A 26,097-nucleotide genomic window follows, 5' to 3' on the forward strand; every position below is an offset into this window, starting at 1 on the left:
GTGTATAGTCTACCTGTAATAGTGATCACCAGTGACATACATAGGAGCTCTGTATATAGTGAATAGTGTCCAGGTAATACAGTGATCACCAGTGGCATTGTTCACTGCAGCTATGTATATAGTGTATAAGTGTACTTGTAATACAGTGATAACTGGTGACACTATACAATTTTCTTATGGGACACCCTTTATACTTTGTTACAACTAGTGCATTTGATATAATAGAGTATATGATCAGTGTCACAATTCATAAAACTATTGATATTGCGTTCCTTTTTGTGCGGTATATAAATGATTGCTCCACATTGGTTTTAAATAGGTTACAGATTAGAGGCAGAACATCTCTACGATTAAGGGAATTAAATAATGCCCGAGACACGTCAGAAATTCTAAGGGCTCAATGCATTTAACATTTTAATGAAGTTGCAATAAAGATAACCAAGTTTTAACTTCTCTTGGAAGTGCCAAGTTTCCTTAATTGCGTTTTTCCTATATAGTGTACAAGGATCACCAGTGACAATTTTCACAGGACCGCTATATATGGTATATAGTGTCAGTGTACAGGTAATACAGTGATCAAGGTAAAGGTAACTTTATACACAGGATCTCTCTATATAGTGTAAAATGTGCATGTACAGGTAATAGTGACTTTCCAGTGACGTTGAAGTCCTTCGTCCAAGCTTTTCTTCTTCATCCAGTGCAGACCACTATCACTTCTTCCTGCCAGGACTGTATTCTGCAGAAAGTCACAATCAGTCATCTTTAATCGATCACTTCTAGTACTCATTCCCCATTTTTTCCCTTGACTTCTTTACTGCTCCAGATGAAAAAAAAAAGTGACGTAGTGCCACCCTGCACAGTAACTGACATTAAAATTGCACTCTGTGACGCTATAGTATGGAAACATGGAATATGTGAAATTGGAATTGCATTGTTGCTCTAGAAGAAAAGTAAACTGAAGAAACTTGGCGCATAAATTGGCCAATTCATGTGTGCCCAACAGCCATCAACAAGGCGACCTTCTTTGCTGGGACCCTAACCTAATATGATGCCTCTCCTGGAGTGATAGCCTACAGTTATATGGGTAGGTAGGATCAAGCTGTGATTGAAACTGGCAGAGACTGATGGGTGGAGCGCTCGGTCAGAAAGCATGTGTATGCAAATATCAAAGACTTAACATCACTTCCAAACATAAAAGCAGGTGTGAACAGTCAGGCTTTCTGACTGAGCACTCCACCGATCAGCCTATGGCAGTTTCAATCACAGCTTGATCCTACCTATCCATATACAGTGGGGCAAAAAAGTATTTAGTCAGTCAGCAATAGTGCAAGTTCCACCACTTAAAAAGATGAGAGGCGTCTGTAATTTACATCATAGGTAGACCTCAACTATGGGAGACAAACTGAGAAAAAAAAATCCAGAAAATCACATTGTCTGTTTTTTTATCATTTTTTTTGCATATTATGGTGGAAAATAAGTATTTGGTCAGAAACAAACAATCAAGATTTCTGGCTCTCACAGACCTGTAACTTCTTCTATAAGAGTCTCCTCTTTCCTCCACTCATTACCTGTAGTAATGGCACCTGTTTAAACTTGTTATCAGTATAAAAAGACACCTGTGCACACCCTCAAACTGTCTGACTCCAAACTCCACTATGGTGAAGACCAAAGAGCTGTCAAAGGACACCAGAAACAAAATTGTTGCCCTGCATCCAGGCTGGGAAGACTGAATCTGCAATAGCCAACCAGCTTGGAGTGAAGAAATCAACAGTGGGAGCAATAATTAGAAAATGGAAGACATACAAGACCACTGATAATCTCCCTCGATCTGGGACTCCATGCAAAATCCCACCCCGTGGGGTCAGAATGATCACAAGAACGGGGAGCAAAAATCCCAGAACCACGCGGGGGGACCTAGTGAATGAACTGCAGAGAGCTGGGACCAATGTAACAAGGGCTACCATAAGTAACACACTACGCCACCATGGACTCAGATCCTGCAGTGCCAGACGTGTCCCACTGCTTAAGCCAGTACATGTCCGGGCCCGTCTGAAGTTTGCTAGAGAGCATTTGGATGATCCAGAGGAGTTTTGGGAGAATGTCCTATGGTCTGATGAAACCAAACTGGAACTGTTTGGTAGAAACATAACTTGTCATGTTTGGAGGAAAAAGAATGCTGAGTTGCATCCATCAAACACCATACCTACTGTAAAGCATGGTGGTGGAAACATCATGCTTTGGGGCTGTTTCTGTGCAAAGGGGCCAGCACGACTGATCCGGGTACATGAAAGAATGAATGGGGCCATGTATCGTGAGATTTTGAGTGCAAACCTCCTTCCATCAGCAAGGGCATTGAAGATGAAACGTGGCTGGGTCTTTCAACATGACAATGATCCAAAGCACACCGCCAGGGCAACGAAGGAGTGGCTTCGTAAGAAGCATTTCAAGGTCCTGGAGTGGCCTAGCCAGTCTCCAGATCTCAACCCTATAGAAAACCTTTGGAGGGAGTTGAAAGTCCGTGTTGCCAAGCGAAAAGCCAAAAACATCACTGCTCTAGAGGAGATCTGCATGGAGGAATGGGCCAACATACCATCAACAGTGTGTGGCAACCTTGTGAAGACTTACAGAAAACGTTTGACCTCTGTCATTGCCAACAAAGGATATATTACAAAGTATTGAGATGAAATTTTGTTTCTGACCAAATACTTATTTTCCACCATAATATGCAAATAAAATGTTAAAAAAACAGACAATGTGATTTTCTGGATTTTTTTTTCTCAGTTTGTCTCCCATAGTTGAGGTCTACCTATGATGTAAATTACAGACGCCTCTCATCTTTTTAAGTGGTGGAACTTGCACTATTGCTGACTGACTAAATACTTTTTTGCCCCACTGTATGTAATTGTAGGCTAACTGCCCAGGAGAGGCATCATATGGAAGTGGTTCTCTTAGCTTGCACCAGTTCACAAGTTTTTCTTTTTGGAAGCGATGGTCAGTCTTTGATTTTTGTCTGCACAGTAACAGGACCTTCCTTTTGTTCCCACCATGGAAAACGGTATGCTCAAAAGTAAAATATATCACAGCAGTTGTGATGCTCCCTACTTGACCCCTGCAGTAATTACATGCCTTACTTGCCACCATCTACTATATAATTGTCTAAGGGTCACTTCCATCTCTGTCTTTCTGTCGAAGATATTCATTGGTGGCGGCCTCTGTCTGTCATGGAAATCCAAGTCGCTGATTGGTCGTGGCAAAACGCCCACGTCCATTGCCACGACCATTGCCACGACAAATCAGCGATGGGCACAGTCCGGCGGCAAAATGGCCGCTCCTTCCTCCCCGCAGTCAGTGCCCGCTCCATACTCCCCTCCAGTCAGCCCTCACACAGGGTTAATGGCAGCGTTAATGGACTGCATTATGCCGCGGTGTAACGCACTCCATTAACGCAGCTATTAACCCTGTGTGACCAACTTTTTACTATTGATGCTGTGTATGCAGCATCAATAGTAAAAAGATCTAATGTTACAAATAATAATAATAAAAAAAACAAAGGTTATTCTCACCCTCCGACGTGCGCCCTCTCCTCGGCAGTGCAAGCGGCAGGTTCCGGTGGCAAGGATGCTCTGCGAGAAGGACCTTCCATGATGTCACGGTCATGTGACCGTGACGTCATCACAGGTCCTGCGCTCATACCAATCCTGGGACCGGAAGCTGCCGCATGCACCGCACACAAGTGCCAGGACTACAAGGGGCCCTCGGAAGGTGAGTATATGTTTATTTTTTATTTTAAATCTTTTTTAACCTGTTACATATGTGGCTGGGCAATATGCTACGTGGCTGGGCAATATGCTACGTGGCTGGGCAATATACTACGTGGCTGGGCAATATACTATGTGACTGGCCAATATACTATGTGACTGGGCAATATACTACGTCACTGGGCAATATACTACATGGCTGGGCAATATAGTATGTGACTGGGCAATATACTACGTGGCTGGGCAATATACTACGTGGCTGGGCAATATACTACGTGGCTCTGTGCTGTATACTACGTCGCTGTGCAATATACTACGTGGCTGGGCAATATACTACGTGGCTGGGCAATATACTACGTGGCTGGGCAATATACTACGTGGCTGGGCAATATACTACGTGGCTGGGCAATATACTACGTGACTGCAATATACTATGTGCCTGGGCAATATAATACATGACTGGGCAATATACTACGTGGCTGGGCAATATACTACGTGGCTGGGCAATATACTACGTGGCTGGGCAATATACTACGTGACTGTGCAATATACTACGTGGCTGGGCAATATACTACGTGGCTGGGCAATATACTACGTGGCTGGGCAATATACTACGTGGCTGGGCAATATACTACGTGGCTGAGCAATATACTACGTGGCTGGGCAATATACTACGTGGCTGGGCAATATACTACGTGGCTGGGCAATATACTATGTGGCTGGGCAATATACTATGTGGCTGAGCAATATACTACGTAGCTGGGCAATATACTACGTGGCTGGGCAATATACTTTGTGGCTGGGCAATATACTACGTGGCTGGGCAATATACTACGTGGCTGGGCAATATACTACGTGGCTGGGCAATATACTACGTGGCTGGGCAATATACTTCGTGGCTGGGCAATATACTACGTGGCTGGGCAATATACTACGTGGCTGGGCAATATACTACGTGACTGCAATATACTATGTGGCTGAGCAATATACTACGTGGCTGGGCAATATACTATGTGGCTGGGCAATATACTATGTGGCTGAGCAATATACTACGTAGCTGGGCAATATACTACGTGGCTGGGCAATATACTTCGTGGCTGGGCAATATACTACGTGGCTGGGCAATATACTAAGTGGCTGAGCAATATATACGTGGCTGGGCAATATACTACGTAGCTGGGCAATATACTACGTGGCTGGGCAATATACTTCGTGGCTGGGCAATATACTACGTGGCTGAGCAATATACTACGTGGCTGGGCAATATACTATGTGGACATGCATATTCTAGAATACCCGATGCGTTAGAATCGGGCCACCATCTAATAATTCAATAATCTTTGTTCCTCATTCTGCCCTCCATACAGTAATGTAGCCCATCCTGGCCTCTTACTGTAACAATATCATCCATCCTGGGCCCTTCCTATAGTGTCCTCCATCCTGGGTCCCTTCATGTAATAATGCTCCTCATCCCAGGCCCTTTGTTTAATGTCCCCATTTTGGGTGTCTTCCTGTAATAATGTCCCCTATCTTGGCCCCTTTTCTGTAATGTCCCCCACCCTAATCTGCCAAAGGCCGCCATTCTGGTCCCACATGCCACCCATCTCGGCCCATATGTCGCCCGTCCTGGGTCCCTCTGTAACTCACACAAATAAAAACAAGATCCTTCTTACCTCTACGCTCGCCCATGGCATCCTCTTCTGCTGCAGACATTGTGCGGAACAGGCTGGCAGCGTATGTGGGTGATGTCAGCTGTAGGCCCACCACCATTTTAGATATTGCAGTAATGGAAGTCTTTGGCTTTCTGCACCGCATTACATCACAACTGAATGTGCGTGCCAGGATACACAGTCAGTTGAAACTAGCGGGGGCCCCTGGTATTCAGTCCCGGATCGGGGCACTGCTTCTTGCTGATTCGGGGAACCAGTGGCAATTTTAACAACTGATTACCCTGAAAAGGAGAGAGCCGGCTGAATCCCCCCAATGCACCTGAGGTCTAGTAAACCTGCTGCCATGTAATCCTCGATGTTCATGACCTCTATCCCCGGCTCCCACCACTAATTGGCAGTTTTCTGTGTATACTGTGCATAGGCAGAAAGCTGCAAATCAGTGGTGTGGACGGGGTTATACAGAGCTCAGCATTCAGAGAACTGGCAGATAAAACTGTGATTTTATAAAACTGCAATGAGCCCAGTATGTGACGCACCGCTGTAATGAGGCGCTCTGCCCCTACATCATGCTGCTCTCGGATGGGGTAGTAAAACCTGGTGAGAGATTCCTTTATGTTCTCATTTCCATGACAAGGTTCTGCTTGTTTCTTACCCAGTAAATATTTGATTAGTGAAGAATCACTGGTTTCTGTCGTTTTGTATTTAATCAGCCAAGTGTTTGGTAAATTAGGCCGATTAAATCTTAATTAAAGTAAATGGCAGTGAATAAGACGATTGCATGTTCTCCTTGTGATGCACAATACTAAGCAAAGTGCAGCCAGCCACTCAGGGACCAGGGGGCTCGGCGACTCGCTGACCTCACTAGGTGTTGATTTTGGGGGCAATTTAGGTGCACAATTAACTGGCAGCACCTCTGGCTGTGAATTAATAGTTGCCTGCAGAATATTCCCCCCTCCTCCTCTGTCGCCGGTGCTGAGAACACTGTGGCTGCCTTGAGGAGGGTTATCCATCACTCACTGACCAGAACTTCCGTAATTAGTGCATGTTCTGGCCCTGTGCTCCTGCCATTCGGAAGCTGGCGCTCCAGCCGCAAACAAACTTTGCTGGAGTAAAACTCCGAGATGATTTATCCAGCGGTTGCGCAGGGACGTAGTGGGGGGGGACTGTAGGACGTCTGTAAAGTGTAAGCGAAGGTTCGCTCAGGCCCGTCCGGGACTTCCATGCATCAAACTCAGGCAGCCAATGCACACACAGCTAGGGCGCGAGCCACAAGATAAATAAGGCAATTATAGCCGCCACGTTGGCCTACAGTGTGAATGGGAGCCAGTCCAGCAGGGTGGGCAGAGGGGAGCAAGGCTTTTAAACAAGAACTGTACTCTCTGGATGCGCAGAGATCACACTCGGTATGGTGCGCGCCGCCCTCGCATAACATAGAAAGGATTTCCCACTTTAATAAGGTTATTCAAAAGATGCAGCCAGAAGTATTGGTATTAGGTGTACAGAAAACTAGTAGAAGGCTTCTGAAAACCTATGCAAGAAATGAGACTTTTCTGAGACTTATGGCATGGTTTTATTTTTCTACCAGATCCATGACGTATTTGATGGACTCATTATGTTACATCATCCTACACTTTTTTCATGGTTTCACTAATGAAGGTCCTGTTCATATCACTTTTGGACCATTATTGGACCACTTTGGGTTGGCACTAGCCCCTATGTACCATGTAAGCCCCAAAAGATCTACCATATTGGAGATACTTTGACCTAGTGAGCAAGCTGTCTTTTGTCAGTCACTTGAATCCTTTTACATGCCAATTTGTCCTACTTCCAAAACATCAGGAATTGTTCACTTGCTGCCAAACAGATCCCACCCCTTGATAGGTACCATTGTTATGAGAAGATCTGTTGTGCACGTCACCTGTCAGTAGTTTTAGGCCATGTTCACACAGTGCGTTTTTTACTGCGGAACCGCAGCGGTATTGCCGCTGCGGTTCCGCAGCAGTTTTCCATGCAGGGTACATAACAATGTAACCCTATGGAAAACAGTCACTGCTGTGCACATGGTCCGTAATTTCGTTTAAAAAGCCGCGCAGAATAGCTGCGGCAAAAAAGAAGGAGCATGTCACTTCTTTTTCCTGAACCACAGCAGTTCTGCACCCATAGACCTCCATTGTGAGGTCAAAATCGCAGTAAAACCCGCAGATCAAAAATATATCTGCGGGTTTTACTGCGATTTGATGTGCAGAACCGCTGCAGCAGGAAGTGCGGGGGAGCGGGCGGAAGTGCGTGGGCGGAGTGTGGCTGCCCCCCCGTGCTCCGATGCCTGCCCCCCCGTGCTCCGATGCCCCCCCCCATGCTCCGATGCCCCCCCCCAGTGCTCCGATGCCCCCCCCGTGCCCTAATCTCCCCCCCTTATACTTACCCGGCGTCCCGGTGTCCGTCCGGCCGTCTTCTCCCTGGGCGCCGCCATCTTGCAAAACGGCGGGCGCATGCGCAGTGCGCCCGCCGAATCTGCCGGCCGGCAGATTCGCTCCAAAGTGCATTTTGATCACTGAGATATAACCTATCTCAGTGATCAAAATAAAAAAATAGTAAATGACACCCCCCCCCCACTTTGTCACCCCCATTGGTAGGGACAATAAAAAAATTAAGAATTTTTTTTTTTTTTTTCACTAAGGTTAGAATAGGGGTAGGGTTAGGGGTAGGGGTAGGGGTAGGGTTAGGGTATTTTCAGCCATTTTAGCCCTAAAAAGCTTCCTAGGAAACACACAGTCTCTGCATAGAAAACTGCATAAAAAAAGGATAAAAAAAACGCATCAAAAAACGCATCAAAAAAGGACAAAAAAAGGACCTGCGTTTTCTGCCAAGAGCTGCAGTTTTTAAAAAAAACTGTCCTGAAAAAAAAAGGATGGAAATCCTGAACGTGTGAACATACCCTAAATATTATGGCTCTACTACATATAATGGCGTGTATATTGTTTTCTTGAGTGAGTTATTACACTTGTCTGCCTCAATTCTCATCAAGCTTAAAGTGGATCTAGCACTAAATTTCACAATACAAGCTGCACACATTATTAAATACCTTCTTTAAAGATAAGGATGCCATATTTACTTTGGAAATCCTTTATTCTTTTCCATAATCCTTTATCAAAGTTTAAATTCGGCGTCTGCTGACCTTTCCTTATTGACAGCTTCTCAGTGTCCCTCCTCCTTGCTGAGATCTCGCACTGCTCAGTACAAGATGCAGCCGTCCGCCAGTCTTAATGAGCATAATTGGACTTGGGAGTTGTACTATACCATTCTATAGCCATACTCACAATATAATTCTCTTAATATCAGCCAATTTGTCTTTTTTTTAAGTATGTACATTACCCTTATCTGATAGAATAAACCTGTTTTGTATAGGGAGATCAGGTTACAGATCCGCTTTAATTCTGTCAATTTTCTTCCAGTATCCTATGATCTGTCATTCTCCGTTCACCTGCTCTGTGTCCTACACGGTGTCCTGACCTGCGGTGCCCCCACGCTCTGTCACTAGTGGCACCCCGTGTCCTGCTGCAGGTCAGGCCGCCGTGTCCTCCATCACTCTGTGTTGCTGGCTCTGGTGCCCCTCCGCAGGGGTCAGAGCCTCTGCTCGCTGCCAGCTAATAGTGTTATACATTAAACATGGAGCTTCCTTGCCCCCCTCTCCGCTCAGGCTTTGTTCCTAACCCCCCAGACACACTGTGCATTTGCAGCCTGTACACATCAGATTACATTCATTTGTAATTCCTTCACTTGCTCTCTCGGCCTCATTCACAGTTACTCTGCGGCTGCCCCTGTAATCGCTCACTCACTGAACTGTTGCAGCTCCATGAGAGCCCCCCTTATGAGTTACCTGCCCTGCAAGGAGCGCGATTAACCCTTTCTTCCCCAGAACTGGGCGATCCATATAAACATGGTGGCATCCTGACATCCCAAGAAGTATGTGGAAGAGCTTGGGTATAGTCAGGATAGCGCGCTGATGTGTTTGCGATGAACCCGCTCACCTCGTAAGTGATTGCAATCTACCATTGTGCTCTGTGATTGTTCAGCTTCCAGCCTTTAAGTCAGTAGTTAATTAAGAAAATCCTCTGCAGTTCCTGAGCACATCACTTTCTCCCCCCTGCTCTTTGTGCCCAGTAATAAACTACCCCTCCTGTCTGGATGACCCTCCCTGATACACACAGGCAGAATTAAGAAGCCATAAAGGCTTCATTAAATCTGAAGCACATTTTCTGCCCTGCAATGTCTGCAGGCTGTGTGTGAATGTTATGTATGCCACGCTCTCTGCCGACCCGCCTTCCTAATACTTTCGCCATTACGTCTTGTAAGGACTAATAATTAAGAAGACTCTGCGTGTTTACAGGAACTGTGAAATCATTAGCAACTTTTCCCATATTTCACTTTGTTCTTGTTTGCTCGATGCAGTAAAATGCATTATTTCTGATGCTTGCGTGGTACACAGAGACGTCAGATGGTAGACCCAATGAATTACTAAATATTCATGTACAAAGCTTTATTAAATAATCAGTGTAATAAATAATAAACTCAGTTTTATCAAACAATCCTTAAACAAATGTATCTTCACTCACTGAAATGTCTTGGAATTTCACGAAATGTATCTTTTCTTCTCTTTCTGCAGCTAGCACTTGGAAGATTCCCATACCCACAGGTAACGTACATTTCTTTCCCCTGTTGCCTATGAAGGAAGATTGTCGGTGAAACCACTTTTAGACGACCACTCAAAATTGTGTTTTGGGGGAATGGTTAGTTCACATAATATCTGCTGCAAATTGGAACTTGGCACCAGGAATCCAATAAATGGTTGTCTTTTGGAGAGGTTATACTGTATTCTTAAATGTTCTTTTTTTTTTTTTTTTATCAAAATTTTTATTGAGTTATAAACATAACCATATATAAATGACCAGATCAGATGAGTACATTGATAAATGCAAAGAGTATAAAAGAAAATGCATAATAGCATACATCATATGAATAAAGCAATTACTTCAGATCTTGGATAAAACTATCGATTCGTAAATGTTTTTATTTCGTTCTCTACAAAGCCTTTAACCCCTTCAAGACGCAGCCCTTTTCCGTTTTTGCGTTCTCGTTTTTCGCTCCCCTCCTTCCCAGAGCCGTACCTTTTTTACTTTTCCGTCAATATGGGCATGTGAGGGCTTGTTTTTTTTTTTTTGTTTGTTTTTTTTGCGGGACCAGTTGCACTTTTGAATGACCGCATTGGTTTTACCATGTCGTGTACTAGAAAACGGGAAAAAAATTCCAAGTGCGGGGAAATTGCAAAAAAAAAGTGCAATCACTTGTTTTTTGTTTGGCTTTTTTTGCTAGCTTTACTAAATGCTAAAACTGACCTGCCATTATGATTCTCCAGGTCATTACGAGTTCATATAGTATAATAAATTGGCACTCAACTTATATGGGTCTGTAGCTTAGAAAGTAGTATTTTATTGCAGTCCAAATAATTATAGACGTTTCGGTCTAAACAAGACCTTCCTCAGTAAACCGACTGCTCTTGTAATGTCACTAAATGGGTGTCACTGTACCCCAATCAAGGCAAAAAAGCATACAGGGACTCACTCTGTAGAGATACATGGGAGAATAATCTCCCAGATGCAAATCTATGTCTAAAAAGACCAAATGGTGTAGGGCTTCACTTTATTCATAGAAGAAGAGGCTAATATGCTTTTTTGCCTTGATTGGGGTACAGTGACACCCATTTAGTGACATCACAAGAGCAGTCGGTTCACTGAGGAAGGTCTTGTTTAGACCGAAACGTCCATAATTATTTGGACTGCAATAACATACTACTTTCTAAGCTACAGACGCATATAAGTTGAGTGCCAATTTATTATACTATATATTCACTGGTTTGGGGAACCTATTTTGTGCACCAAAACAGCTGTGCCACGATATACTCTATTACGAGTTCATGGACACCAAACATGTCTAGGTTACTTTTTATCTAACTGGTAAAAAAAATTCCAAACTTTGTTAAAAAAAAAAAAATTGCACCGTTTTTCGATACCCGTAGCGTCTCCATTTTTTGTGATCTGGGGTTGGGTGAGGGCTTATTTTTTGCATGCCGAGATGATACCATTTTGGTGCAGATATGTTCTTTTGATTGCCCGTTATTGCATTTTAATGCAATGTCGCGGCGACCAAAAAAAGTAATTCTGGCGTTTCGAATTTTTTTTCTCACTACGCTGTTTAGCGATCAAGTTAATCTTTTTTTTTTTTATTGATCGGGCGATTCTGAATGCGGCGATACCAAATATGTGTAGGTTTGAAATTTTTTTAAAAAAAAATTTGAATGGGGGGTGATTTAAACTTTTTATTTTTTTATTTTTTTTTTCATATTTTTTTAAACTTTTTTTTTTTTTTTTTTTTTTTTTTACTTTTGCCATGCTTCAATAGCCTCCATGGGAGGCTAGAAACTGGCACAACTGGATCGGCTCAGCTACATAGCAGCGATCATCAGATCGCTACTATGTAGCTGACTTGCAGGTTTGCTATGAGCGCCGACCACAGGGTGGCGCTCACAGCAGGCCGGCATCAGTAACCATAGAGGTCTCAAGGACCTCTATGGTTACAATGCAGAAGCATCGCTGACCTCCGATCATGTGACGGGGGTCGGCGATGCTCGCATCTCCGGCCGTGCGGCCAGAAGCGCCGGTTAAATGCCGCTGTCAATTTGACAGCGGCATTTAACTAGTTAATAGCGGCGGGTGAATCGCGATTTCACCCACCGCTATTGCGGGCACATGTCAGCTGTTCAAAACAGCTGACAAGTCCCGGCTTTGATGCGGGCTCACAGTCTGAGCTCACATCAAAGCAGGGGACCCGACCTCCACAGTAATAGTACCTGTTCATACCAAGTACAGGTGCTCGGTGCACCCTTGGTTTGACTAAACATTTAAATGAACCTTCCCACCTACATCTTTTCCCTCTCTCTGCCCTTCTCTGGTTCTGTGAAGCCAAAGCTGTCAACCAAACAGGAAGGCGGACATAGAGGAAAAACATGTAAGTGGGAAGGTTCACTTAAATGTTTGGCCACACCAAGGGTGCACCAAGCACCTGTACTTGGTTTGAACAGTCATTCTGTGCGAACAGACTTAAAGGGACTCTATCACCTGAATTTGGAGGGAACAATCTTGTGCAGGCATGTACTACGGAGGACAGAGAATGAACTTCAATCCAATATTGCAGCCAGCATGCAGCCAGCGGGTAAGGAAAGGGTGAATCAAACACCCGAAAACCCCGCCACTATGGCTGAAGATTGTTCCCTCCAAATTCAGGTGACAGAGTCCCTTTAAGTACACCTCTCCATTTATCTCCACCACTCCCCTCATTTTTGAGTGACAGCTTTGTCTTCATAGAGCCAAAGGAGGGACAGATTGAAAACAAGCAGGTGGGGAAGGTGTATATAAATGATTGGCTACGCTATGAAGCACTGAGCACCTGTATTTGGTTTGAACAGTCGTTTTGTGCTGGCAGTCTATTTAAACACTAGCAGTATTTGGTCAGTATTTTACCTCAGTATTTGTAAGCCAAAACCAGGAGTGGGTGATAAATGCAGAAGTGGTGCATATGTTTCTATTATACTTTTCCTCTAATCGTTCCACTCCTGGTTTTGGCTTACAAATACTGATGTAAAATACTGACCAAATACTGCTATTGTGACGGCAGCCTTACCCTGAGAGCACTGCCCCTTGTAAAAACTGTAAAACAAGCACTTAACTACAAGACCCAGGAGCGAAAACTGTCCACTCCTGATTTTAGGAGAGGTAGTCTTTAAAGAAGTGCTCCCATCAAAGTTTTTATTCTCTTAACCCCTTAATGACCGCCGATACGCGTTCTAACAGCGGCAGTTAAGGGTACTTATTCATCAGCGCTGCTTTTTATCGCCGCTGAGAAATAAGGTTATAGCGCTCCCCAGCGTCAGAAAGTCTCCGGGGTCTCTGCTACCGGGGGTCGGTTTTTACCGTCCCCAATCTTGTGATTGCCGTTATTCACCAAATAACGGCGATCGCAAAAAAAATAAAATGCCATTTTCCATTCATTTCTCTTTCTTTCTTTCTCCTCTGATATGATCTAGCATACCAGAGGAGAGAGAAATAGGGTCCCCCGAGCACCCCAGTACCTACAGTGCGCCTGCCGAGTCCTGCTGGCCGGACGAAAAAACAATAGATTTTTTCCTATTTGTTCATTTTGACCCTATCACAGTGATCAAAATTAAAAAATTAGTAAATCAAATCCCCTTTATCACTCCCTTAGTTAGGTAAAAATAGAATAAAATTAATGTATTGTTTCCATTCTTTGCAGTTAGGGTTGGGGCTAGGGTTAGGGTTGTGTTGTGGTTACAGTTAGGGTTGGGGTTAAGGTTGTGTTGGGGTTAGGGTCGGGATTATGGTCAGGGATAGGGCTGTGTTATGGTTGTAGTTTGAATTGGGGGGCTTTTACTGTTTAGGTACATCAGGGGTCTACATACGTGACATGGCGCCTGCCTTTGATTCCTGCCAATTTTGCATTCAAAAGTCTAACGGTGCTCCCTGCCTTCTGAGCACTGTCATGCGCCCAAACAGTGGCTTTCCCCCACATACAAATTTTGTGGTCCATTTTCTCCTAATACCCTTGTGAAAATAAAAAGTTTGGTTCCAAAGTAAATTTTTTGTGAAAAACGTAAAATGTTCATCTTTTCCTTCCACATGGCTTTAGTTCTTGTGAAACACCTCAGGGTTAATAAACTTCTTGAATGTGCTTTTCACACCTTGAAGGGTGCAGTTTTTAGAATGGTGTCACTTTTGGGTCATTTCTGTCATATTTACCTCCCAAACTCACTTCAAATGTGAGTTAGTCCCTAAAAAAATGGTTTTGTAAATTTGGTTGGATAAATGAGAAATCCACTTGGTCAGCCGCTGGTCAACTTTATTTCAAAAACCTGACCGGCACATCCAAACATAGACTCAGTGTGAACAGGTGCTGAACCTAGAGTCGCCAACTCGTATATAGTTAAGTAAATAAGGCAGCACACTGCAGCGCTAGAACATACAAACTTGAAAAACGAAATTTGAACTGCATTACTGCACTAGAAATATGAAAAATGAGAGCTTTTAGCGCATAAAAATGGCCAATTTTATGTGTACCTGGTAGCCTCTTTACGGCATCTCTCTTATACCAGGTCCTACACTTGCCTTACCTCGCTGAGAATAAACGTCTCCATCTGAATGGGTACATGTGAAACCTCTTCCTAGACCAAAATTCTCTCTCTCTGTGGAGGGGTATCGGACCTGCTGGTCAACTTTAAACCCTTATAACGTCCTTACAAAAAAAAATTATGTTTCCAAAATTGTGGTGATGTAAAGTGGACATGTGGGAAATGTTATTTAGTAATTATTTTGTGTGACACCACTCTCTGATTTAAGGGTACAAAAATTAAAAGTTTGAAAATTGCTAAATTTTCAAAATTTTTGCCAAATGTTTATTTTTTTTCATAAATAAATGCAAGTTGTATCAAAGAAACTTTACCACTAACATAAAGTACAATATATCACAAAAAAACATTCTTAGAATCAGTGGGATCCATTGAAGCGTTCCAGAGCTATAACCTCATAAAGTGACAGTGGCTTGGTCCTTAAGGACAAAATTGTCTGTCACTAAGGGGTTAATATATTGCAGTCATCATATTATATATCTGTGTACTTACAATTCCTCATTTTTCCCTTCTACCCAGTTAATTCTTATCTGTTCTATTAGGTCTTTGACCTCATGTGATGAAATACAGACTAGCTGAATCCTTCTAAAGGTACCGTCACACTGAACGATATCGCTAGTGATCCGTGACGTTGCAGCGTCCTGGCTAGCGATATCGTTCAGTTTGACACGCAGCAGCGATCTGGATCCTGCTGTGCCATCGTTGGTCGGAGCAAAAAGTCCAGCACTTTATTTTGTCGCTGGACCTCCCGCAGACATCGCTGAATCGGCGTGTGTGACGCCGATTCAGCGATGTCTTCACTGGTAACCAGGGTAAACATCGGGTTACTAAGCGCAGGGCCGCGCTTAGTAACCCGATGTTTACCCTGGTTACCAGCGTAAACGTAAAAAAAACCAAACAGTACATACTTACATTCCGGTGTCTGTCCCCCGGCGCTCTGCTTTCCTGCACTGGCTGTGAGCGCCGGCCAGCCGTAAAGCACAGCGGTGACGTCACCGCTCTGCTTTACGGCTGGCCGGCGCTGACAGTGCAGGAGGACAGACACCGGAATGTAAGTATGTAGTGTTTGTTTTTTTTTACGTTTACACTGGTAACCAGGGTAAACATCGGGTTGCTAAGCGCGGCCCTGCGCTTAGTAACCCGATGTTTACCCTGGTTACCAGGGGACCGGCATCGTTAGTCGCTGGAAAGCTGTCTGTGTGACAGCTCCCCAGCGACCATACAGCGACGCTGCAGCGATCGGGATCGTTGTCTAGATCGCTGCAGCGTCGCTTAATGCAACGGTACCTTAAGCTCGATGTAGAAACAGGAAGTCTCTTGCCCAACATGAGTCACCCCCAGTGCAGTGATGACTTATGCAGGGAAATAATTTCCTGTTTCTACATAGAGCTTAGAAGGAGTCAGCTAGTCAGATGTAAATCACCTGATGTCATAGACCTAAAGGAAAAGAGAAGAACTAGCTGGGTAGAAGGGAAAAAAATGAGCAATTGTAAGTGCACAGTGCTATATAATATGACGACTGCAATATATGAAGAGGATAAAAACTTTGATGGGAGGTGTGCTTCTTTAAGGGAGGAAATATCGGTTGTAGATACATACATCAATTTCCCTTCGCTTAGCAGCAGGTTCCCTTCCTACTGTCATCCTGCCTATCTTGTCTCCAGCAGTCTAATAAACCTGTTATTCACATATTATTAGCCACCGTCAATAATAATTGGGATGTCACTGCCAATGAATTATAGGACATACTGATTTTCTGAGTAGAAAGCATTACTAAGAACCCAGGACAAAAAAGAAAAGCATCGTCCCTTCATCATATCTTTTTAAGAACCTTGTTCACATCGCAGCTTGCAACGTCTGCAGCTAGTGTTCAGAAGGCGGTAATGCTACTGATGTACCAAATGGAATAATTGTCTTGTATATAACCTTAATAACCTTTGCTGACCCTTTTTATCAGGTTTTCCCATTAAGGCTGTGTGCACGCGCTGCAGATTTTGCTGCAGATCTGCAGCGGATTTGGCCATTGCGGATCCGCAGCAGTTTTCTCAAAGTTTACAGTACAATGTAAACCTATAGGAAAAAACAACCGCTGTGCACATGCTGCGCAAAAAAACGCGCGGAAACGCCGCGGATTATTTTCCACAGCATGTCCATTGTTTGTGCAGATTCCGCAGCGGGTTTCAACCAGCACCAATAGGAAAGTGCTGGTGAAAACCCGCAGAAGAATCCGCAGAACAAACCACAAGAAAATCCGCAGTGAAAAACGCAGTGGGTTTGCACTGCGGATTTTCCAAATCCGCTGCGGGAAAATCCACAGGAAAATCCGCAGCGTGGGCACATACCCTAAGCAGTAGTGCATGTGTGTCTGGAAAATACAATCACTCATTGCAGTAGAAGTACATGCAGTCCAGGTAGTCGGTAGCCCAGCACTCACCTGCTTTGCTTATTATTCTGTAAGGAAACTCCTTCATTACAATGCAGTGGTGCATGGTATATAGAGGGTGAGATAAATCCTAATTTGACACTTCCTAATCCATAATTCCTTCAAATTCAGCACCACTGGTTTGTTCAAGCTCAAGACATTGATCTTGACCGATCTTGATCTTGCTAGATACAACTTAGTACATTCATACATTTACTTTGCAATGTATTTGATAATGTGTGATATGGAGTGAGTTACTGGGGGTCTGTGAACTTGCATCTGGCGGTCTCCTGACACTGGCCTTCATAGGAAAGGCTGGACACTTGGCTGACGATCCCACACCCTGGGAAAATCACATGCTGTTGGCGAGTGAAGACACGGTGTCTGGTCCATGCCTCGGGCTCTGCTTGGTTATTTATAGGAGGGGACTGGCGGAGCTCTTCAGGCAGCTATTAACAGACTATTATAATGCTAATTGAGGGATCTCGCCCTGGAAGATTATTAGAATAACATCTTGATGTGTAAGTGTTCGGGACCGTAAGCATTGTGATAGAATATATGCATATTTTTTATTAAGTCTATGCGCCTGTTATAGTGCAATTTCCAGAATTTGGTGACTCAATCTCTTATCCATAGAGCTGACCTTTTCCCTGATTTCTTCTTTTAGTGTTTTACTATAATATCCTTTTTATACCCTCTCTCAACCCTTTTATAGCAGTTCACTGAATGTTTGTGTATAGTATGATCGTAAATTAACCCAGTGCCCATATGTCCAGCAATCTAAGGAACTTCACCTGTCTATTGTTCCCACATCCAGTCTATGTTCTCATTCGTGTGGTCCTCATATTTAATCCATTCTTCCCCCACTCAGATTTTCTTCTTTCTACATGCACCCACAGTCCAGATTTGAAAGCCCTTCCCATTGGTCCTAGTTTATCAGACAAAAATCTTTCGAAAGTCCACTATCAGGGTTCCTTTAATTTTGGGGGGTACGGAGGAGATGTGTTCACTTCATAGTACACTGACATTGCTGCACAAGTTCTTATTTCTTCCTGATTTCCCACAAAATGGTCTTATAAGTACAAAATAAAGTAAGAGTATATTCACACATTTGAGTTTTTGCAGTGTTTTTCTGCACTAAAATGCATCTTTTTCAGGAAAAATGCTTCATACTGTACGCGAATTTGCGTTTTTTTAATTAAGATGCTGCAGGTTTGAAAAAAAAAACCGCTTTAATGGTTAAAATAAATCTCCGTTATTTAGCTGAAACTGTAAAACGCAGCATTTTTTTTACGCACAGAAAGAAAAAAAACACACTGAAGAAACGCAGCATGTGAACGTACCCGAAGATATTCTTGAATCCAATTTGAGAATTGATATACATATTCTGAAACCTGTCCTTTGTTTTTGTCCTATGAAGTCATGGGAACACAACGTCTTTGAGACTCCGGCACAACTGCTGAGGTTTTCCTAAGAAAAGCTTTTGGGCTTTTTCCTGAAGCAGCTTCTTTGGCGGTTTTGCCATTGTTTTTGAGATGGTCCTTCTGCCTGCGTCTTTTTTTTTTTTTTTTTTGTCCCCTATAATTTTAAACTAATATTTAGTGGGCAGCTGCCAAAAGACGTTAAAAAAAACCACATCATGTGCACAGCAATGTTGTTTTTACATTGCTGTGTGTTACCGCTAATTTTTTGCTGAGCTTTTTCAAGTGGATTTCAAGCAAAATCCGTCAGAAAAAACATGTCCTCTGCACATACATTTTAAGCTGTGTGCCCACATGAGGTTTTTGGTGAGTTTTTGACACTACCTATGTTCACGGAGTCAAAAATATAGCGTCTTACAGTTCCAGCAAAGTGGATGGGATTTATCGAAATCTCCTGCCCACTTTATTTTTTTTCTTACTCTGCGTAAACCGATCTGTGGTGCACGTGACAAATGCGTAACGTGAATTTCTCTTGCTGGTATGCAGATTTTTCTGTGCAGACTTTCCCCATAGACTTGCATTAGATACGGAAAATCCACAGGTAAAAAACGCACATGTGTGTTTAATGCGTTTGTGCAGCAGAAATGCATCAAAAGCGCGTGTAATCCACACATGACTTCATCAATAAAGTCTTGTCAGAGCCAAACACCTGGAAGTATCAAAAACAAAGCAGCTTTATTTAAAACGTGTCACATCAACAAGAGACAAACACAGGATCAAAAACGTCATAAAAACGCAATGAAAAGAACGCAAATAACCCAATTTACTTAATAGGTGAAGAAAATCTGCAAAAGCTCACTAAAAGCTCATCGTGGAAACGTAGCCTTATAGGGATTTCTCGGGAACTAAAAATCGCTTAAATAGGCCAAAACCAGCAAATCTTATAAGGCTATGTGCACACTTTGCGGAATGGTGTGCGGATTTACCACGGTTTTTGTGCAGATTTCACCTTCGGTTTTACACCTGCGGATTCCTATTATGGAGCAGGTGTAAACCGCTGCGGAATCCGCACAAAGAATTGACATGCTGCGGAATAAACAACGCAGTGTTTCCGCGCTTTTTTTCTGCAGCATGGACACTGCGGATTTTGTTTTCCATAGGTTTGCATGGTACTGTAAACTCCATGGAAAACTGCTGCGAATCCACAGCGGCCAATCTGCTGTAGATCCGCAGCAAAATCCGCAACGTGTGCACATAGCCTAAAGGTTTCTATGTGGATGTGATTACAGTGGGTCACATTTGACCATCAGTGTTGGACTACAGTCACGCATCAGATTCCATTTTTAAAGCTTTGTAAAACAGACCATTTTTTGTCCTCGTGTGTCATCCATCTTGCTTTAGATTTTCTTCTCACCTGTCTTCAATCCATTTACTGTTGGCTGTGGATTAAAACCATGAATCATGGCTGAAAAACTGAACTAAGAATTATGCCTTTGATTTTTCTTTACAGGAACTTGTTTTTTAAAACTGATGTGTGAATGGATCATTGACATTCTGTGTACAACTGATGTGTGACTGCAACCTAAGGCGTTGTACACACCCTTGTGCCATCCGTTTTTTTTTTTTGGAAGCACACGGTCCCATAGAGTTTCATTAATCCATTCACACATCTTATTTATTCAATCCGTGAGACCTATTCTGATCCATTTTTAGCATCCTCCGTTTTTCTTCTCTGGAATAAAAAAAACTGACGGAAGTTTCTCATACTTCTCTTAGCAAACCGTCACTGAAAAATGGCCAGCACTAGAATGCCATCAGTGGACTCTGTTTTTTTTTTCTTTCACAAATCCATTTATGACACTGGGCAAGTTCTGTCTACAAAATGACCAAAATAGCACTTGTCTCAGTTTTTTTATGTAAAAAGGTGGTAACTCTCAGTTTATTCTCATTTAGTTAAGTTCATAGATTCATTTCTCCTCTCTGCGATTGTAAATGCACCTGACTGCGCTGTAAAGAGCGGTGCTCCCAAGTCCGCTCCGTATAGTCCTATAGTTTCATAGTACAGATGTATTATGTGAATATTTAAGCCCTGAGAATGCAGGTCAAATATAAGGAGCCTATTGTTATTTAAAGAACATCGGGGAAGTGTTTTTCTCGGAATAAGTCGCATTTTGGCTCCAGTTGTAGAAATCGTCCAGTAAATGAAATGAGAATGCCCCAGAGATTCGCTGATCAGATATGTGAGTGGATATTGTCTGTTACAGCCGCGCTGCCTGTGTTTTCACACCCCATTAATTCATTACTTCCATCCTTTCATCTCCAAATTTCATTTTTCTTTTTCATTTTTTTTTCCTATCCCCTTTTCAAAAAAGAATGGCGCCCCCTCCTCTTTCCACCTGCCCCCTGCTGTTGCCTCAGTCTTCTCTGCGCTGTTAATTTTCCTGACTCCATATGGAGTAACAGAGCTTTCACCTGCAGGCGGAATGAGATTCTGCTGCGCGTCCTCAGGCCAGAGCGGCAAGATCAGGTTGCCGATGCCCGAGTGTGCCAGGCGCCCTCAGTGGCAGAGTACAAATAACAAATTGGATGCATCTACAAGCCTCCCGTAAAGTGTATTTATTGCGCGTCGCTCGGTTTGCACACACTGATTGTAAGGTTATTCAGGCATTGGGAACCACTATTCTCAGACTGCGGCAGTAACGTATCTACTGGAATTATTCATTGATGAGACCTTACAGCCATGAGAGGACAGGAGGCAAAAAAAAAGTGGCATCAAGTCAAAGTTTTACTGCAATCAAAAGTACTCGGTATAATTTAAAGGTGCTCAAAAATGGCGCAAAGAAACAATTTATTTTCCTTTCTCCAAACCTTGACTGGCGTACATCTACACCAATAATTTGTTTGTTAAATTTGGCATATATTACAAAGGTCTCTTGTTCCTAATCACTGTTCTAAACTGTTGAAGATCACATCAAATGTGTCTACAGCTCATAATAAATATGGCACATGGCATGGTACCCTCTAGCGACATCAGTATTAAAGGGCATTTTAAAATCAAACACAAATGCTCAAACCTAATATTTCCAGATTAATGCTGCAATTTACTATACCATTAATGTGAGGTTCGTGGGGTACATGTTGACCCCATCCTTCACAAGAAGGCAGCATCATTCAGTGGGGACCTCAAATGCAAGAAAAAAGAAAACACAGTTGTTGCTAATTCTCACTTATAGGCCTTGCCTATACATGGTCCAACTGCCCACTATTGGTCTCGTCCATTGATTTTTAGAGAGGAAAATGCATAGAAACAAGGAGCAAGCAGTGCCAGATTAGGCATAGCAGGCACCAGCCTATGTGCCACGTGTCTTTTGGGGCTTCATGCAATAAATGAAAAATAGTATTGATTTGATATTGAAATAAATTCACAATCAGGTGCCGACCCGGCCAGCTGACATTGGAGGAACGATGAAGCACCAATGTGAACCTTACTGCAAGCGGCAGTGAGATTATGTTTCAGCTGTGGTCGGGTATATTCGCGAATTCGGATGTAGCCGCAGGGTCTCGGACATATTATCGAGCATGCCGAAGACACTCAATTAGCACCAGAGCATGCTCATATAACGCCTTCGGAGCACGCTCGCTCATCACTAGCATCCGCGAGTTCTCACCACATCATCATAGAATAATAGGGCCCCAAGATTCCATCTACCTAGGGGCCTCCATAGAGTTTGGCACCAGGCATAGATATGCGGTAGATCTAAAGACGGCCTTCTTTTCTTTATACCTGTTTATTCCCAAGGTTTGCGTGGACTGGAAGAGATGTCAATCAGCCTCTTGTACATGGCTATAAAGCATGCAACATTTTTATGGAGTTCTGACATACTTGTACAGAAATTAAGAAAAAAAAAAGTATTCCTTCCTATGAAATTAGAGGCTACAGTAGGGTGCTTAAAAGGGTTATTTGTCTTTGGGGACCTTTTTTTTTACTTAAAGCTTGTATTTGGAGGTAAAAAATATTGTTTGCAGTTTGCCTTGTGCTCTTCTACAGGTAGGAGGAGTTGACTGAGGATCCATGGGTGAGCTCCTTCTAGTGGTCTGACAGGAGAGTTTGTGACTCCTTAATCTGTTTTTACCAAGCTACTATGATTTATTAACAAAGAACACTTCAAAGTTGAATGCCCAGGGAAACAAAGAGCATGTAAAAGACAAAGAGTGCAATAATTTTAATGAAACCCAATTACAGAAAGCTTTTTTCACCCCAAATACATGCATTTAAGTGAAAAACTTTAACTAAAGCTGGACAGCCCCTTTAAGCAAACTGTATGTATTGAGTATGGGAGTGTGTATTTTAGGGGTGTTTCTGGAATCCCACTGGGAGCAGGTTCTAAATATTCCGAATTTTACATTGCCGATGTTGGTAAGGATGGAACATAACACTGGCATGTATGTCGTATACTGCAAGCCTCCTTTATCAACACTGTCTTAAAGAAAACCTCCCTTTGTTGCCCATAGCAACCAGTCATAGTTCCACTTTCATTTTGTTAAAAAGCTCAGCCAAAATGAAAGCTGTGCTGTGATTGGTTGCTATCCATCCATTGTTATTATCGCTGCCTCCATTCAGATAGTGTTATGGAAATGTTAGTAATTGTACCATATTACAGGGGCATACCTTTCAGCATGTGGGCCCCAATGCAAGATCTCCAACAGGGCCATAATGGAACTGTTCTTCTCATATGGCCTGAGGTGACCTTTTGAGCCCTCCTGGACTCTGGTTCGACTGCGAGCCCTCCACCCACTGTACTTACAACCCTGTTACGGTATCATTTAATTTTGGGCGAGCCCTAATGAATGTTCTTCGTATCCTCCGCTAACCCCATGAAGCGTTGCTCCACATGGCTAGCCTACTTCTAGGTGCCATTTCCGCCTTCTAATTTTTTAGGTTAGTTGATGAAGTCCACATAAATGTCACATGTGGTCTCACCGAGGATTTGTATGAAGGTCATTTTTTTCCCTCTTAATGTACCCATAATGTTTGGTCCATTTGCTTTGAAGATTGTTAAAGTTCTTTCTGGGAAAACATGACTGGTCTTTCATTGCAGGATTGTGAATTGATCCCACAGGCCTAACATGGGTTTTATATGGGTTTTCTTAAAAAAACCTTCTCCAGGGTTCCTCAAGGGTACGCTTTCATCGAGGCGAGGCGGGGGTTTTGGGGAGGTATCTCTAGGCATAGCCTGTGATCAGAACACACACTAATTCCAACCCTGCCCCATGTTGTGATTAATTTGCATTCTTTGTCAGAAGTTAATGGAGTTTTTTATGACTGCTTCTGAAGAGCTGATCTGCTGTTTATACACTTACCAGTGGAAATCCTCGCCCTCCCCCGCACTGATTGATGGAGATGCTCTCTGTTATTCCAAACGGCTTTTTAAGCTGTTTTTAAGAATTATTTGAATAAAATGCTGGCGTGAATTGTGTCAGGGGGGGAGAATGGAAGATTATCTGATGAACAAGATAGAAGAGACAGATAAGAGCGCTCAGAGGGAAGAAGAAAGACCACAAGAGGAAAAGAGACTGTGCCATGGAAGTGGGAGTAGAGATATGCCTACATCTGGAGGAACATCCAGCCAAAAGAAATGCACGTTGTAACCTATGTAGTTTTTTGATGGGTAGCGTATAATCATGATGGGCCCTATTCACGTTGGTGAATTCTGGTGCAAAATACCTAGGACTGTCGCAACAATTTTTTGGCAGCTCAAAGTTACACAAAAATGTTATGACTTTTGCCCTTTTTTTACCAAAATATGCAGAACTTGGTCAGAACAGAGTCTGGTAAAGCTTTCCCATCTATTTTACCAAAGCGTACAGCATCTTAAGGGTGCAGTCAGACAGCTGTATGAATCGGACTGAGATCGAAACGCAGTGCACAGACTGGTCGGCGGCTCTCCTGACCTGAGCGTGACCGCTTCATGTATTTCTATGCAGCTGTCGCACTCGGTTCGGATATCCGCCAGTCAGTCTGAGCGTTGCATTCTGATCTTGTCCGTTTTATATGGCCATCTGACTTAAATTTTGCTAGAAATGTTCTCCAGTCTTGGACTGGGGTAACATTTCTGGAGAGTGCACACCGGTTCTAAGATGTCTATTCCATTTAGTAGCACGTGTCTCTTAATGAATTAAGCACATCTTATTCTAGTTGTCACATCATTAAGATTGGCTGGCAAAACACCAGTCTTAGGCTACTTTCACACTAGTGTCGGCCCGTCGCAGTGCGTCGGGCCAACGTACCGGCGCATCCTGTGACAACGCAGCACAACGGGGGCAGCGGATGCAGTTTTACAATGCATCCGCTGCCCCATTATGAGTTGCGGGGAGGAGGGGGCGGAGTTCCGTCCGCACATGCACGGTCGGAAATGGCGGACACGACGCACAAAAAAACGTTGCAAGCAACTTTTTTTGTTCCGACGGTCTGCCACAACACGACAGTTGCGACATGTGGCAATGCGTCGCTAATGTTAGTCTATAGGGAAAAAACGCATCCTGCAGACAACTTTGCAGGATGCGCTTTTTCTCCGAAAGGACGCATTGCAACGTGCGTCGTACGACGCTAGTGTGAAAGTAACCTTAATGTAAATGGGCCCAATTCATTATCTGATGTGCAATGTCACTCTTTTTTGACTTTGGAGATCAATGGGCTTGGATGATCACAACTTCTTAGGAGAAGTCTTTCCAGTTGGCTTACACCAAAGCTCCTATAGACATACACCTACATCTTACTGCAGAAGGGAGAACTTCCAGAAAGAAAGAAATCCCAGAGTATTCCTTTCAAAATTGGCTATAGAAAGGTTTCTATGATTAATCTACGGACTTTCCTATTAAACCTACCCCTTTGCCTCTGCCACCACTTATCTCTGGGAGAACAGAAGGATTAGTCCAAACTTGATCCTGATCTCTTCAAAGTCTTCAGGGGACATTTAGGCTAATCATATAGACAAGATTTTCAGCAGAGCGTGCTGTAATTGGATGGATCCTTGGACAAAATTATGGTTAGTTACATAAAATGCTGGACTAATTATTTTTCTAATTAAATTAAAACACAATTTGGCATGAGGAACAAATCGCAGATCTGCAGTGCCCCACAGTGTAACATTGGTCTGAGTAAAATCCGATTTGCACTCGTCTGATGTACACGCTCGTGTGAGCAAGCCCTAAAGTGAATAATCTTACCTTTAGTGAAGTCCACAAATCATAATATCACAAGCTGGTTTTCACCTCCAGGCAGGAGCCTTCGTCAGATGATTTTCAAAATCACCTGACAAAGGCTCCTGTCCGTAGCTAAAAACCAGTTGGTTATCTGTTATTGTGGGCTTAAATAAAGGTAACTTTTTTTCTCTGAATATTGTACTTTCACTGGGCAGCGCACCGCCACCTTGCCCCGTCCTACATGTAGCATGGTGGCTCAGTGGTTAGCACTGCAGCCTTGAAGTGCTGGGGTCCTGGGTTCAAATCCCATCAAGGACAATATCTGCAAGGAGTTTATATGTTCTCCCCATGTTTGTGCGAGTTTACCCCG

At 43.2% G+C, this 26,097-nt stretch overlaps 1 protein-coding gene across 1 annotated transcript in view; it reads left to right on the forward strand.

Annotated features, from left to right (window-relative positions):
• MAP2K5 (mitogen-activated protein kinase kinase 5) overlaps nucleotides 1–26,097 on the forward strand; it is a 192,327-nt gene that overhangs the window by 149,594 nt on the left and 16,636 nt on the right. Inside the window, exon 17 of the mRNA XM_069766412.1 lies at nucleotides 10,092–10,121. Coding sequence (XP_069622513.1) covers nucleotides 10,092–10,121 — 30 coding nt within the window. The remainder of the gene's footprint in view (nucleotides 1–10,091; nucleotides 10,122–26,097) is intronic.

Source organism: Ranitomeya imitator, chromosome 4 (assembly GCF_032444005.1).
Source record: "Ranitomeya imitator isolate aRanImi1 chromosome 4, aRanImi1.pri, whole genome shotgun sequence".
Taxonomy (NCBI): Eukaryota; Metazoa; Chordata; class Amphibia; order Anura; family Dendrobatidae; genus Ranitomeya; species Ranitomeya imitator.